At 44.1% G+C, this 15,096-nt stretch overlaps 1 protein-coding gene across 1 annotated transcript in view; it reads right to left on the bottom strand.

Moving 5' to 3' along the window:
* LOC146204010 (pyruvate dehydrogenase phosphatase regulatory subunit, mitochondrial) overlaps window positions 1–15,096 on the bottom strand; it is a 104,215-nt gene that overhangs the window by 25,749 nt on the left and 63,370 nt on the right. The window contains exons 12-15 of the mRNA XM_084589059.1: window positions 11,692–11,859; window positions 10,894–11,030; window positions 4,584–4,732; window positions 1,911–2,118 (exon numbers count right to left, since the gene is read on the bottom strand). Of these exons, the coding sequence (XP_084445185.1) occupies window positions 1,911–2,118; window positions 4,584–4,732; window positions 10,894–11,030; window positions 11,692–11,859 (662 nt within the window). The remainder of the gene's footprint in view (window positions 1–1,910; window positions 2,119–4,583; window positions 4,733–10,893; window positions 11,031–11,691; window positions 11,860–15,096) is intronic.

The following is a 15,096-nucleotide window of genomic DNA, read 5'->3' as shown; positions in this document are numbered from 1 at the left end:
ATGCACATACACTGACTGCAACTGTACAAGCGCCTCACAGGTAATGCCCACACCAATCATGTACGGCAATTCCCTCTCCAGTGACACTTGCGATACTATGCCCCTGTGAGAATTTTTCGGACAGCATAGAACTACAAATCCTACCACAATTAAACCTGGCTACAAGAAAACTGAAGAATTTTTTTTGTACATCCAGGTTTTCATTAAATCAGTTAATGTGAAGACTCGAAACAATGCAGAACTGAAACCAAATAATAAATAAACATGGAACAAATCACCTTGAAAATGTTTACAGTAAACATTACTCAAGGTTATAGAAGTTTTAGTATCGCGATTGCACTGACACACCACCTCCACCACAGCTCACACAATGTGGCTATTAGTGGGGTAGGAGGCTGCCAGAGGCACCACGGCCACGCTACAGGAGAGCAAGCATAGTCGCGCTGTCGTTGGCCATGGAGGACCTGCTTTTTCGCACGTGCTCCTGCTATTCCTGTTCCCAGTTTCCTGTTCCCTATTCTATCAACATCACCCCAAGACTCTGTACCTCACGCCGCCATTACTTTCCCCCGCCCCTCGCTATGATGCGCAAGAGCTATCGGCGCCGGAATCTCGTAAGCAACTGCTTGATGGTAGTGGGTGTGGTACACTGCCCAGTCTTCTTTTCTTTTATTATTGTTGCACCCCTTCCAAAAGTGAAAGCAGCAGAACCTGCTAAATTTCCCTCGTAGCTGGCAATGGAACATGCCCACTGTAGTATCAATTGCGGTCGCTCGTTGCATTCGTAGCCGTTTCTGTCATGCCAGTTCATGTTTTATCTTCATGACACTTCTGTGTGGTTCCGGCAAATTTTCAGTAACTCGGCACTAGCTTGGAAATAGTTAGCAAGGAGTGTCATTATACAAAGGTCCACCGCTGCAACATGTCTGTTACAAGCGAGTTTTCAAACACACGTGCTTCAATGAGAGCATGTTGGGAAATTGAGAAACTTCATATCAAGGCATTCTCTATGTCAAGGCTCATTACATAAATGTTTAACTGTATCCGTGGACAGACCTTATACTTACACTTTGCATTCTGCCATTCGTCCCGCATTGTAAAGCTAGTAGTCGTGAAGGTAGCATCGTACAGCACATTGCACAATTACCGGTGGGCTGTAGAATGCTTCTCCTAACTAAACCGCGGAATCCTCGCAGTTCAAATTTCGCAAGGAAATAGCATATTGCCGTTAGTATTTTTTAATACCAAATTTATTTGGAACGCTTGCCTGATTCGATCAGAAGAAGCCAGATGTTCTTACCGTACGCGGCGGCGGCGAAGCAGAGAAACCATTGCCCCAACGCTAATACCGGTGGCACCCATCTTGTGCAACAACTTTCCGTCGCCTCTCATTGTGCTGTGACAGAGTTAGGGGAAACAGCACAAGATGGTGCTTCTGGTATTAGAGCTGGGGCAGCGGCTTCTTTCACATCGCCGCCGTCGCATACAATGGGAACATCAGACTTCTTCTGATCAAATTAGGCAAGTATCCCAAACAAATTTGGTATTAAAAAATACTAACGGCAATATGCTATTTCCTTGCGAAATTTGAACTGCGAGGATTCCGCGGTTTAGCTGGGAGAGGCATTCTACAGCCCGCTGGTAATTGTGCAACGCGCTGTAGAGACCAAGTTGAGTTAGGCTTAACAACCTCTAAGGGGACGATGAAGATGTACTACAAGGTTTTAAAAGCAAACAGTGTCTTTTTGAGTCCTAGCACGAAGTGTATCTTTTTCTAAATGAAATGCCACAACAGCACACTGAAAATCACTCACATGTGTCCCTGCTTTTGCTACGTGCTTCCAGCTGTGCCAACCAGAAAAGAACGATACTCAGCAGTGCATAAAAAGACTAGGCACCACACTACTCACTTTCCAAGTGAAGAGTGGAAAGTCTTTCGAGGTGAGCGAGGTGTCAGTCAGTTCCGACATGAGGTTTGGCGCCCGTTGGCCCATGATGCAGATGGCAGTGTACATGGAAGTGACGTCTGCTACCACAATGGGGCTGTCATAGGGCACATGGCGACGAATCCATGTCTGGCAACGCATCTGTTGCTTGGTGGGTGCCACTATCATAAACCTGTGCACAAGATCAGGTGTTCCACAACACTCTGCTTCAGAATTAAACAGGAAGAAGAAATGTACCTGAAAGTATAAACACATGGGCTAACTGAAAACCTTATATGCCTGAATGATTCACTGAATTGAAAGGTGTCAAAGCAAAAGACCAGACCATGAAAAAAAAAGCATATGATCTTAGAGGTGACAAAAGAAAACATTTTAAATGTTTTCTTTCATCACCTCTAAGAATCACATGTTTTTTTTCATGGTCTGGTTTTTATTTTCTTTCGTCACATCTAAAAGTCGCATTCTTTCATGGTCTGGTCTTTTGCTTTGACACAAAACATTTTAAACGTTTAAATGCCCACCTCACAGTTCAACAAAAGTGCTGATATGTTTGACGGTCAGGGTGCAGTGCAGATTGACTGCCTTTTAGATGTTCAGTTTGAATGAAATCACTCAGCCTTTCAGAGTGATCACTTAAAAAGGTGTGTATCACAGATGAAAAACAAAACAAGCATGTCAAGAACAAAATTGGTTTCAAACACTTTCTGATGTGACGATTCAAAGCTTTTTTTTGACAGTAGCCTAGAGTGCTCCTTGACAAAATTAAAAGGAACTCAAATTTAGGCTACATATGTAGTTATGTGCATAAAACTTGTGAAATTTAGAAAAAGCAGGCTCAATTATCTCAGCAATCCATACAGAATGCAGAGCCCATAAATTCTGTTTGCACTAGTGGAATGATGTCTTTTTTTCTTTTCTGTTTTCCTTTCCCTTGTCCACACTTCAAATTCAAATTTAATACAGTCGAACCTCAATATAACGAACCTCAAAACAACGAAATTCGCTATGTAATTTTTTTTTTAATTTCCCAATCTCTGCCCTATTGAAAACCATGTGTTTTTTTTCCCCCCGATTTAACAAGTGATTTTACGCCACTTTCAATTTAACGAAGTCCTCGCACATCGAATGCATGTATCAGCAGCCACCTTAATCAACAATGGCATAACAACTTTAGCTGAGACACACTGCATTTTGCATTTCCCCGACATGCATGTCAGTTTGAGGGGAGGGTTCAATACGCAAGAAGAAGCAGACTTTATTTTTTTTTTACGACAGTTGTCCATCCTTCCACCCTTCAGTCGTCAAAGAAAGCATGGAGTCAGCCGTGATCATGATGCGGGCTTTTTGCATCGTTCACTTCAAAAGGCGTTTACTGCTACAGTCGTTCCAATGATATTATGGCATTGGACGGCGCCCACCCCAATCACTGCGTGATGATGGGAAGGCAAGGCCCATCCTTGGAAGGCACTGAGCAACCGCACCAGCTGAACAAGCTGCCACCCGCACTCCTGTCTAAGCCGCTGGCACTCTGCCAAGTATAAGCAACCTTTGCTCACAAGAAAACCAAGACCAGTAGTTGCAAAAAAGGAGAAAAGAAAAATAAAAGAAATTTCTTTCCTTTTCCATTCGGTTCCCTTAACAATTGTAAATTTTCTTCATCCTTTATTCAGATGCTATATGAGGTACTTTGTGTGGCCCTTCTGAGGAGAAGCTGTTTTGATCAATTACATATATTAGAGGGCAGCCTTACGGAAAGAAAAAAAAAGTTTAGTACTCCTAATAACTGTACTCCTTCTTACGCCCTCCCGATAGCATACTGTAACAACACGTAGGAAACTAATTACACGAGACAGACCGATATTTCCATGCTGAAATCTATAAAAAAAATAAATACACTCCCAACAATATTGCTGACGCATAGGGGGCTCGAAATGTACCATTTTCAAAGTTATGCACTCAATTTAATGTCGAAGCACAGCAGCATGCAGGTGAGGACAATATTTTCTGGACCATGCAAGTAAGTGCCAACTGAGGTGTACAACTGTGTCACCTATACTCCACTTCACAAGTTGTTCACAGCACTGCAGCAGGCAAGGGAGATCTGGGCCAATCAGGATGGCTCGAACTACCTGACTGTGCTTTCATGCTTCTGTCGCTAATCGTGATACCAGAGAGTACGAGCACAGTAACATAGTGCACATCATCCCGATTGGCCCAGATTGGCCTTGCCTTCCGCAGTGCGGCGAACAACTCGTGAAATCAAGTGTAGCAGTCTGGCACGCTGCCAATGAGACAGTATTAGCTGCACCTGTTTTGTGCACCTGTCTGTAATGCTAACATAGCAAATGTCACGCTGCTTTCTGTTACCTAAACTTGCAGAAAACTCTCAGAAGCAACCAAATGTAAGCAAAAAAAAAAAAAGAAAAATCCACTCGATAGCACCCAACACAGGCGGCTAACCTACGACAATGCACTGAAGCTGCATACACCAGCAGACACTGCGACTGTGCACAGAAGCTCTTTCATGCCAAACAACCATTCTATCATTACAAGTTATATCCGGTTCCTAGCAGACAAACACATAGACAAACACGAATAAATTCAAAAATATCTATGCGCTGAAAAATAAAAACATACCTGTTTTTTTCAAGCCTGACAACACTGCAGTCATTTTCATATCCACCCCAGCGGTTCTGCATGCCAGTGTTAACGATGCTTCCAACTGGAATATTAATGTCATTCGAGCACAGGTACTGGAGCAGATCGACCACTTCACTGCCGGGAGACTGCACAGAAGCAAAAGTGTTCAAGTTGCTCAGAAGAAGACAACAAACAAAAAATCAGGTTCAGAACAGAGAAATACTACGATACTAAGAGCTTTCATTCAGTGTTAAATGACATAAAAGCCGAATGTTCACACGTACAGCGCTGAGTGGATTAAGTTTACAGAGCTCATAAAAAGGCGAATGCTTCTTGCGGCCAATGTCAGAGAATCTGATACTAGTGTGGCACTCTGCCAATGACTCTAAAAGATTTCCTGAAACTGAGGAAAGTATAAGGATTTCTGATGTGTGTGATGTTGATGAATGGTAAATTCGTAGTGTAATAATTTTTTTACAATGCCAATGAATTTCACTATGTGAGAGAAGTTTTACACACTTGAAAAATTTAGGACTACCTATCAGTTCAGTTCAGGCGTTCAGTCGTGTCCGAATCTTCGTGACCCTATGGACCATGGACTACCTATATCAGCGATTAATTTTCAATGACAAAGTGCAAGCTACGAATCAGTCACTGCGAAGACATCGTAAAAACACTGCGGCACTGTCATGTTCCAGCAAAGAATTTTGACAGACTGAAGATTCCTTTACCACTGTAATTATTGAGCAGTGACTCAACCTTATGCGAAGCAAAGTATTTGGGTTACTTGCTAAATAGGTGCCGAATATAAAGCTGTCAGGAAAGAAATGAAGTCTATCTTATCATGCGACTATATAAAGATGCATTTACAGTCGAACCATATATATCGAACTCGAAGGGGATCACAAAATTCTAGTTCGATATATCGATAATTCAATATACAAAAATCAGCTTCAGACACTGCTTGAGATCGTGAAAAATGAAACCGTATTTGTCGCATAATCAACCCACTAGCATATTCAACCCGCTCTCCACTTTTACCACTGAGAATTAAAAAAAAAAAAGCGTTAGTCGGTGGCGCGTCTATCCCTCTGTTTCGCCGCCGCATCCACAGCTCATTTATTGGCAGCGCACCAAGATGCTGCGCAGCGATATCATCACGGCGTGTTCATCTTTTGCCTATATTTTTGATGTTAGCTTCTGGGGTGGCAGGGAGCGAACCTGGCAGAGTGCCCATATTGGCTTGATTGCACAAGCCTCACGCCACGTTTGCGGCAGGCGGAGTCCACTGTCACAAAATCATTGGAAAGTGTGATACTAGCTGCAAATGCCGTTTGAAGCGAGCTATGCAAAAAAGCCGGCGTCATAATCGCAGCTGACCACGTGCTTTTGCTGATTCATAGATGCAAGGATGGGTGACACTCGCAAAAAAAAAAAAATCCGCTTCTTAACGTCTGCAGCCGCCATAGCTTAAGCTATGACGCACGCTCAGCATGATGACAAGGATGGGCAACTGGTAAAAAAAGAAAGAAAAACAAATCAGCCGCTTGTTAACGTCCGCAGCGCCATAGCTTACGCTACGCCGCATGTTCAGCGGGACGACAAGAATGATAGACTCTTGCAAAAAAAAAAAAAAAAAAAAAAAAAAAGTCTGCCGCTTCTGAACGTCCGCAGACTATGACGATACAAGACACGCATCGCACTTCACTCGCCGCACACAGGAGGTTCACAACACACACTGGAGAGAGCGTCTGATGCTTTGTTTGCCACGGGCTGAGCGGCTGAGCCTGAGCTGACTTGTCGGCGCATGCGTAATGCGTGCTGCTGCGAATGAAGACTGGAAAAGAGAGAGGAAGGGCAGAGAGAGACAGCTCGGCAGAAGAATGGGCACACCCTTGTGCTTCTGCGCTTCGCTCTATTGCATGGTTTCCCCTTTCCCGAACACCACTGCTGCATTGGCTGCACCTGCTTCATACCGGCCATTGCCAAACCAGCTCCCTTTCGTTCCTTGAAGCACATGGCTTGCAAACGTCACGTGCTGGTGTGCGGCAAATGATCACCGCAGATGTGCGCGCCTTTGGGGAAAGGGCACAGCGCTACTCTAGACCAACACCACTATAGAAGAAGGAGGGCTGACACCAGGATGCCTCTAACACTGCATTTCATCCCCGGCTGTTCGTGGCTATCAATGTGCCAACATGGCGCTCAGTCTCTCTCACGCGTGCTCTCGCGCTTCTTCTTCCTTTTTGTTTTCTGAAGCCTCAGGCGTTAATCTTCAATGCACTCCTGGCCCCGAGGTTACAACCGCCAATGGATACAGACGTTTAACTGGCCTGACTATAGTTCCAATCCTTGCAGTAATAGAATTCGGCATAAGCACACTATCCCGTCTTTGCATTTTATACATTCTACAATAACACCAGTCTACCAAAAGCGTTTTGGCTCATTGTCTTCATGAACAATTACATCACCAGCATTAAGGTTGTGAGCCTTGTGCACTTGGCGAGCATGCAAACTGCGAAGAGCAAGAAGGTACTCATGGTGCCACTGTTTCCAGTGATGAATCGTGACCCGCTGCCTGTGAACCCACAGATTTAGAAGATCCGTTTGTTGTGTTCAGCTGCTACTATCAAATATCCTTTTCCAAGCGTTTTACGCAGGTACCTCTTTATGATTCTTTTTAACCTTTTCCAAAACCCCCTCCCCGCACGAGCAGAGTCAGCATCGACCTGCATATCGACTGCGCAGCACTGGAATACACAGCCGCAGCTCGACGTTTTGACGGACACCTTCAACAGCAGCACTGACACACTCACGCACACAATCTGGAACAACACAACACAACACTCTGAAGAACACTGGCTTTCCATCACGTTCTTTTTCTGTACACTGGCCTTGGTTTCTTTCTGTGCTTGTGGTATTGTGGTACTATGGTCGGCGCTTTTTCATGCTTTTCGATAGTTCGTTTTTCTTTCTTCATCTCCCTTGCGCACTGCATAAGTTCTTGCGGCATTGCCCGAGCTTGTCCTTTCGTTAGTCGCTCCTTGTCTTCCTCTGCCGCAGCCTGCATTTCCTTGATTATTTCAGCTATGAAGTCATCAGTGTCACTAACGATGTCAACATCTTTCCGGTTTCTCCGCAGAGAATTCTCTTCTTTCTTCTTGGTCATCATAACATCAAAGTCAGACATGAAGTCAGAACTACCGCGAGAGCAACGGCTGTCTGGCTCGAGCTCATTGTCAGAGCTAGACACGTCAGGAACAGCTTCGCCAGCTGGGACCAGTGCTGGCTGCTCGTTGTTGTCCACCTCGATGTCCACTGGCTGAGCTGATGCCTCCATGTCCTTGCCCTCATTTTCATCCTCTTCTTCACTGTCACACAGCACTTTTCTTGTTTTATTTCCTTTGTCATTCCTCTTCTTCGTTGTTTCCAGATCTTCTTTTCCAAATCCCTCAAATACAGAGTCGTCATCACTGTCACCAAAGATGTTTACAATCAGCTCGCCAACGTTTGATTCATTGTCACTGTCATCATTGTCCTCCTTATCAGAGTCAGCCTCCATCGCCTCCTCCCTGTGTAAGTCTTTCTCGTCGCCAGAGTTCCTCCTGATAGATGACGATGAACCACTGTTTTTTTTTTTTTCGAAGTTTATTGCCTCAGGGCATAAAAGGAATGTTATGATGGATGAAGGGTGTGGTCAAATAAATGAAAAAAGGTTGGCTGATGCAATGAAATCAAGGAGTGAACGATGATGCGGTCCCGATGTCCAAACAGCATATGACTGCGGATTATGGGGGGAGAGGCCAGCTGCCACCAGGTGCCGGATCCGCATTGGCTTCAACGCTGGACAATCCCACAGTAGGTGATGGATGTCAGCTTCTATATTTCTAGACTTGCAGATGGGGCACCCAGGGTGTGGATATAAATACCGAAATTGTGGCCACTTTCGGATCACTGCTGGTGTTAGGGCCACCCCAACTCTAATCCTCCGAAGCGCCACCTCCTCTGTACGGGTTAGACCGCGGGGGAGGCTTACCGTACACGGAGGTATAAGAGCACGTGTATGGCGCCGGAGGTGCTCATTTCTTGTTAAAAGCAGGGTGGCATTGTCCAATTTTATGAGGTTTGGCGATGTCGAGGTTGAGTTTGAAAGGCGGGTCACAGAATCCACTTGGCTTTGAGCACTTAAAAGGTCACGCGGGGTCCATTCAATACGAATTGAATTTGGTATGCGAGCCGCTAGACAGTGTATGTTCTGGCAGATTTCCGGGCTACTACTAATGCGTCTAAGTAGCTTTGTCACCTGGAGGGCATCTGTACGTATGATAATACGGGCCGTGGGAAGCATGGGAATGGCGGTCACATTGTGTTGGCTCTGTGTTGGAAGGACTAGAACTTGCGGGTGGACTGTCGTGGTATGATGGGGCCTCGATGTGGCATCTGAGGAGACTCATTGTCCGTGTGGCAGTCACCTCGCACTCTTCCTCGTAGATGTTGACCTCAAAAACATGCATTTTCTCGTTAAGTACACGTAGGCCATCATTGCATGTTCCCAGCCGCGTCTGCAAATGCTTTAACGCAAGAATATCTACTGCGTTCGAATTCAAAAGTTCGCTTGCCTCATGTAATAGCCGGGTCAGAAAGCTCGTTGGATATCGTGTTTCCTTCTGATGCGGTCCATGGTGTCTTGTTGAGGCCCTTTTCTTCCCTCTCTGGTGGGGTTCGCTGGCGGAGCTCCTGGTATCTTCCTGGAGGATCACTGGCGTTCCTTTCACAAACTCCGGGAAGGATCGTTGGAGGAGCTCACATTGCCTCCCGGGTTTCGGCACCATAAAATATAGAAGAAGGAGGGAGGACATCGGGACTCCTCTAACACTGCATTTCATTCCCGGCTGTTCTTGGCTATCAATGTGCCAACATGGCGCTCAGTCTCTCTCGCGCGTTCTAGCGCTTCTTTCTTTTTGCCTTCTGAAGCCTCAGGTGCCAATTTTCAATAACATCTAGGTGGCACTGTCTAGACCAGCCGTCACCGAACGGTTTTCTCTCATTCAGCGCATGGCTTGAAGACGTCACGTGGCTAAAGCCCGAGGGTGACGCGATTGTCTTTGTGGAAGGCGCACCTTCCAGTGCGTGGTGCAAAGTTCGATATATCGAACGATCGGTGAAATTGGAGTTCGATACGATGCAGCTTTCCTATACTTTTACATGGGATATTCAATGGGATATTCCATGAGTTTGATATAACCAAAATTCAAATTATCCAGGTTCGAAGGTATTCCCAAACTAAACACGGATAAAAAAAAGAACAAGAAGAAGAAGGTATAACTCTATCGTGCATACAGAAGGCACAGAGTGGCCTGCTCCAACTGTATTCTGCTATGGAGCAGTCTGCGGTCACATGCTTCAGTAGCTGTGATATTCCAAACTGAAACGGGAATACGCTATACGATTTTTTAGTGTTTGCATTGACGGCAGCGACCCGTTTTATTTTGACATGGTGCCCAACGACAGCATCGCTTCGTTTGAGACAGCACGCGTCAAAGAATCTCATGCGCCGAAGACCGACTGATGATGTCCTTATCCAGCATGACATTCTTGATATGAACAAGTGTTTCTTTTTTTTTTTTTTGAGCGTGAAATGATACCCTGTTTACATTTCTTTTGGAAGAGGCAGATAAGTAAGCAAGAGCACACCGGAACTGTGAAGCAAACAAAAAACACGCTTGTACATGCTGCACGCACACACGTGAATCACTGCTGGCTGGCACACGACACGAACACACATCCATACTGAGTAGGTTTCGCAGCTGCGCAGCAAGGTAGTGACTCTCCTCGATCTCGAGGCCAAAAGCCATTCCTGATGCCATTCAGCATACCCATGATGCCACAAAAGCTATTTAACTAGCTACTACTACAAAATACAACACACCAAGAAGTGCTCAGAGCAATGCAGTGTGGCTACAATTAAATTTTGTGCCAATTTTAAATTAATCAGTTTTTAATCACGTGTGAGCTGAACTATTCTATAAAAGAGAGCAACCAGCAACATAAAAAAGTCTTTACCCTGAAATAGCACATCACCAGGGTTGCCTTTCAGTATCTATTATACACAGCATAAAGGTTCTAGACCCCTGGCTTGTAATTCCTGCAAGACACGAAAACGTCACACTACCCACATCTTCAGTACACCACCAAATATAATCATCAACATGCGCTCTCACACTTGTATGCACTGTCCTTTTCTGCAAGTTCAGTATTTTTGAGACCCAATTGCCCTTGAAGCGCATACTATGTGCAGTGTGCGTACCCAAACTTCCAGCTTGGTGAAAGATGAATAATCGAGAAGAGCCACCCTTTCCCGGCAGGCTTCATACTCAGATTTCACTGCATCAAACCATGGTGGCTTTCCGTACACTTCAACTTTAGCTGAAGGCAGGTCCGTTCCTAGAATGAGCAGAAAGCAGTATGCAAAAACCGTACCTTAACTCGAGAAATAAAGAAAACAAAGAATGTTGGGCCTCTACACCCGGCGCACTACCCATAGGGGCATCAATGAAAGCCGCCTAGTGGCAGACGTCGGAACTGTAGGTGGGCTGCCTGCCTTCGCGGCACCCCTTCAAGCACGGCTCATGTATGCGCACCTGTTTTTCTGCTTTTGCATGCCCATACACCTAAATGTGCCGCCAATGGCTTGCCATAGTCAGAAGAAGAAAGCATGTACTGCAGACAGCATCTACAAATGAGTAATTTTATGGTTAACACAGAACCAGCAGTAGTCAGCAGAAGCTTGAAAACTGAAACAGTCCATCATGGCACAACATCAGGCTTACATGTCAACATGTCCTTCACTTTTTTCAATCCGAAATATGAGCACCAAATTTCATTTATGTGGACCAGAGATTACTATGGTTACTTCCAAAACAAAAACAAAGATGATTTTTCTCCAAAGTAAATTCCACCGTGAAGGCCAATGATTGGGAGCTGTCAAATGTTACAAACACATTCTAAAAAAATGTGACTAGTATATGCTACCAGTTGCAAACAAAAACCCTGTTTCTGTGTCACTATGCGCGCTTCACCTTTTTAGCAGACAGTAACTACTCACCAGTCAGGATGTTAGGGTCGCTGGAAGTATAGTAGTGAGGCCTTTCATAACCCATTGTTTGTCCAAACACAGCACCAGCCAATTTGAGGCGAGGATATATCGGTGACATTCGTAGTTCTCGACCAGTTTGAAACTCCACAAAAGGGTAACACAGTTGGTAATGCATGCCTGTGAAAATGCGAAGGCCAGAAAACAGAAAAACCTTCAACCCTTGTGTGCACATACAGATATCTGAGCCTAAAACAAAAATAAGATAAAATGATGAAGTTGCTTCTAGATGCAAATGTAGTACATATAACAAGTACTGTATTTACAAGCTGTCCTAGTTTCTTTTAATCAATGCTACAACATTGTTACCCTTGTGATTGTAGTGATACTTGCACGTAAAAGCTGCGATGAAGCCTCAATACATTCTGCATTTTTGCCAAGAGAACTACAGAAACACTCGATTTCCCACCAGTATTTTTTTTTTCTTTTTTCTTTTTTTTTTTTTTTACACTTAACTATGGCAAGTGAAAGGTTGCGACAGGATTCCCGGGGTCGCACAGTGGTTACGGCGCTCGACTACTGTTCCCAAGGACGCGGGATCAAATCCCGGCCTCGGCGGCCGCTTTTCGATGGAGGCGAAAAGCAAGGCGCCCGTGTGCTATGATGTCAGTGCATGTTAAAGAACCCCAGGTGGTCTAAATTTCCGGAGTTCTCCACTACAGCGTCTCTCATAGCCTGAGTTGCTTTGGGACGTTAAACCCCACAAACCAAACCAAACCAGGATTCCATACTTTTTTTCTGAAAATATTATCTCCAACCTGAAATTTCGAACAAGATAAATTGAGTTCAAGAGTACCCCCTTACAAGTGCAAGACATTTTTTTTTTTTTTTGATGGGGTTTAACGTTTCAAGCGATTCAGAGGATATGAGAAACGCCGTAGTGGAGGACTCCAGAGATTTCAACTAACGGGGTTCTTTAACGTGCACTGACATCGCACAGCACACGGGTGCCTTGCTTTTCGCCTCCAACAAAAAGCTGCCGCATCCTTGTGAACAGTAGTCAAGCGCAGTAACCATTGCACTACCCCGGCAGGGCCAAAAAACACGAGAATGATACATGAATGATGGCACATTTACAACTAAACACCTTCGAACTTCGTGCCTTCAATTGCCATTCCCTGCTCTCAAAAAATCCAAACCGAAGTGTACACAAAAGTGAAACGACATTTTAACTTTTTGCACAAAGTAGCAGGACTGCCTACATAATATTACATTTCCTAAATTTCAGTCGCTTGGTCCTCACAATTATCTACGCACTCCTGAAAGGAACAAAAAGTATACAAAAAGTATTATAACGATAACACTATACCCAACTGGGGTGAGAAGGAGGATGGTGGCGCAAAGCTTGCGGAGAAATGAGTCTAGCCGACGCCGTGTTGAGAATAGGATTCAGGCAGTGTTTGAAAGGAATCATGAAGCTGTGTGTAGTGTTCCTTGATGATGTATGTGTACTGCAGAGCCTTGTCACAGGTTGAAGGGCCTGGTCGGGCCTTTTGATGACTAAACTACCACACAGCATATGCACAAGCAAGCATTTAGAAACAATTTCCTGTACAAGCAATATTTTGAGCATGGCTGCCCCCTAGTTTGACACTGTCACATTCTCATGCGCTCGATTACTACCCACAGTGACTTCTGAAAAAAAAAAAAAGAAGCATTCATTTGGCTATGCCTGCAAGCAATGCCTGCATCCAGCTCTTAGGAACTGAGTAACAATGTAAACAAAAGGTTTTGGAACACAAAAAAAAATTTTTCCTCAAGCAGATTTCTGACCTTTGTAACAGGGTCAGCCACAAATTACATATTTTAAAGTCCAGGATATAGACTTTACTACAAATTTTGTACTGCTTTTTCTGTAGTGTGCAAAGTATAGGCTAAAATATGTGAAAGGCATGAATAACATGTTATAAATAAAAAAAATGAGCGACAATGCGAGCATAACTTTTTTTTGTTACATAATTAACTAAATGCTACGAAAAACAATTACCATGGAGCATTTCAAATTACAATGATAAATTCATCAGTTGAATTTCTTTATGTTGTTCTTAATCTTGAATGTGCCCTGTAAAGGCCTCTCTGCTTGCACTCACACAAGTAAAACACAACTACAATCATGCTAAACATCAAGGAAAGAAATACTTTTTTTTCTTCCAGTGGTGACCATAACAAAGTGGGACTGATGAACCCCCACCAAGTTGTCACAAACTAAGAGATATTTTCTTGATTACCAATTTTTACAGCTCATTTTAAGTGTACGAAACTCTGCATGAAGAATTTCACTGCCATGGTAAGAATAGAAGCAGCATGAGAAATTAAAGTGTCTTTGGCTTTAACAACAGCGCACGCACTCAAACCACAGAAAAGTTGAAGCTAGGAAAGCTCTAATGCGCAACAGGAAATGTGCTGGATAATGCAAAAACGTGATGGACAATACACTGCTTTCCATTGAATATTTAAGAACACAAAAGGTAAACTTCAATACAATTATGATGTCTACTCATGAAATCAACTTACACCTGTCCTTCTCAACATAGGCACAGTGAATACACAAAGCAAAATGCAATGCTCTTGTTCATTGGCGTCGCTAGGGTTACCTGCACCCCCACGTTTTAAGCACTGAATTGCAACTTCCTTTCTACCTCCTCTGTCCTCATGGCTTGCTTTGAAGTCAGCTTTGCTCTGCACCCAACTAAGCAGTGCGAGTGAAGTGGCATTTTTTTTCTTTTTAACACTATAGGACGCAGCGATCGTGTCCCCATGACTAATAAATTCAGTAAAACATCACATCAAAAGTACATATTTCCGAAAAAGAGTGGGCATCTCCAGGCTCATTGTTGTAACGCTTTATAATTTCAATTTTAATGACTTTGCCTTTTTAAGAAAAAAAGTTAAGACCCGCATAATGCACTGCGTGAGCACCCTTGAGTACATTCATTCTCAATTCCCCTTTTAAAGCACCCGGCCTTGCTAAAGGTGCCCTCCTCCTCATTATTTTTTTTTTTGTCAGCGTGTAGTAATCAGACTTGTCATTCCACTGAACAACAGTCATTCCGTGCCTTTCGGCATTTTGAAAGTGTGAGGCAGATCTGTGATTGGGCCGAGGAGCAAGAAAGGCACAGGAGATAAATGAACAAGACAAAAGACTGCCGGAGAGATACTGCCAGCGGTCGTCACTTGGGAAAGGAGAGTGAGCTGCACATACACAAATAGAGGCGATGCATCGCTTGGGAAAGGAGTAAGCTGCACATACACAAATAGAGGCGATGCGTCGCGTGGGAAAGGAGAGTGAGCTGCACATACACAAATAGAGGCGATGCGTCGCTTGGGAAAGGAGAGTGAGCTGCACATACACAAAAA

The sequence above is a fragment of the Amblyomma maculatum genome, chromosome 1 (genome assembly GCF_055883805.1).
Source record: "Amblyomma maculatum isolate TAMU_Amacu chromosome 1, ASM5588380v1, whole genome shotgun sequence".
NCBI lineage: Eukaryota > Metazoa > Arthropoda > Arachnida > Ixodida > Ixodidae > Amblyomma > Amblyomma maculatum.
This window is presented reverse-complemented; position numbering and strand designations above follow the sequence as displayed.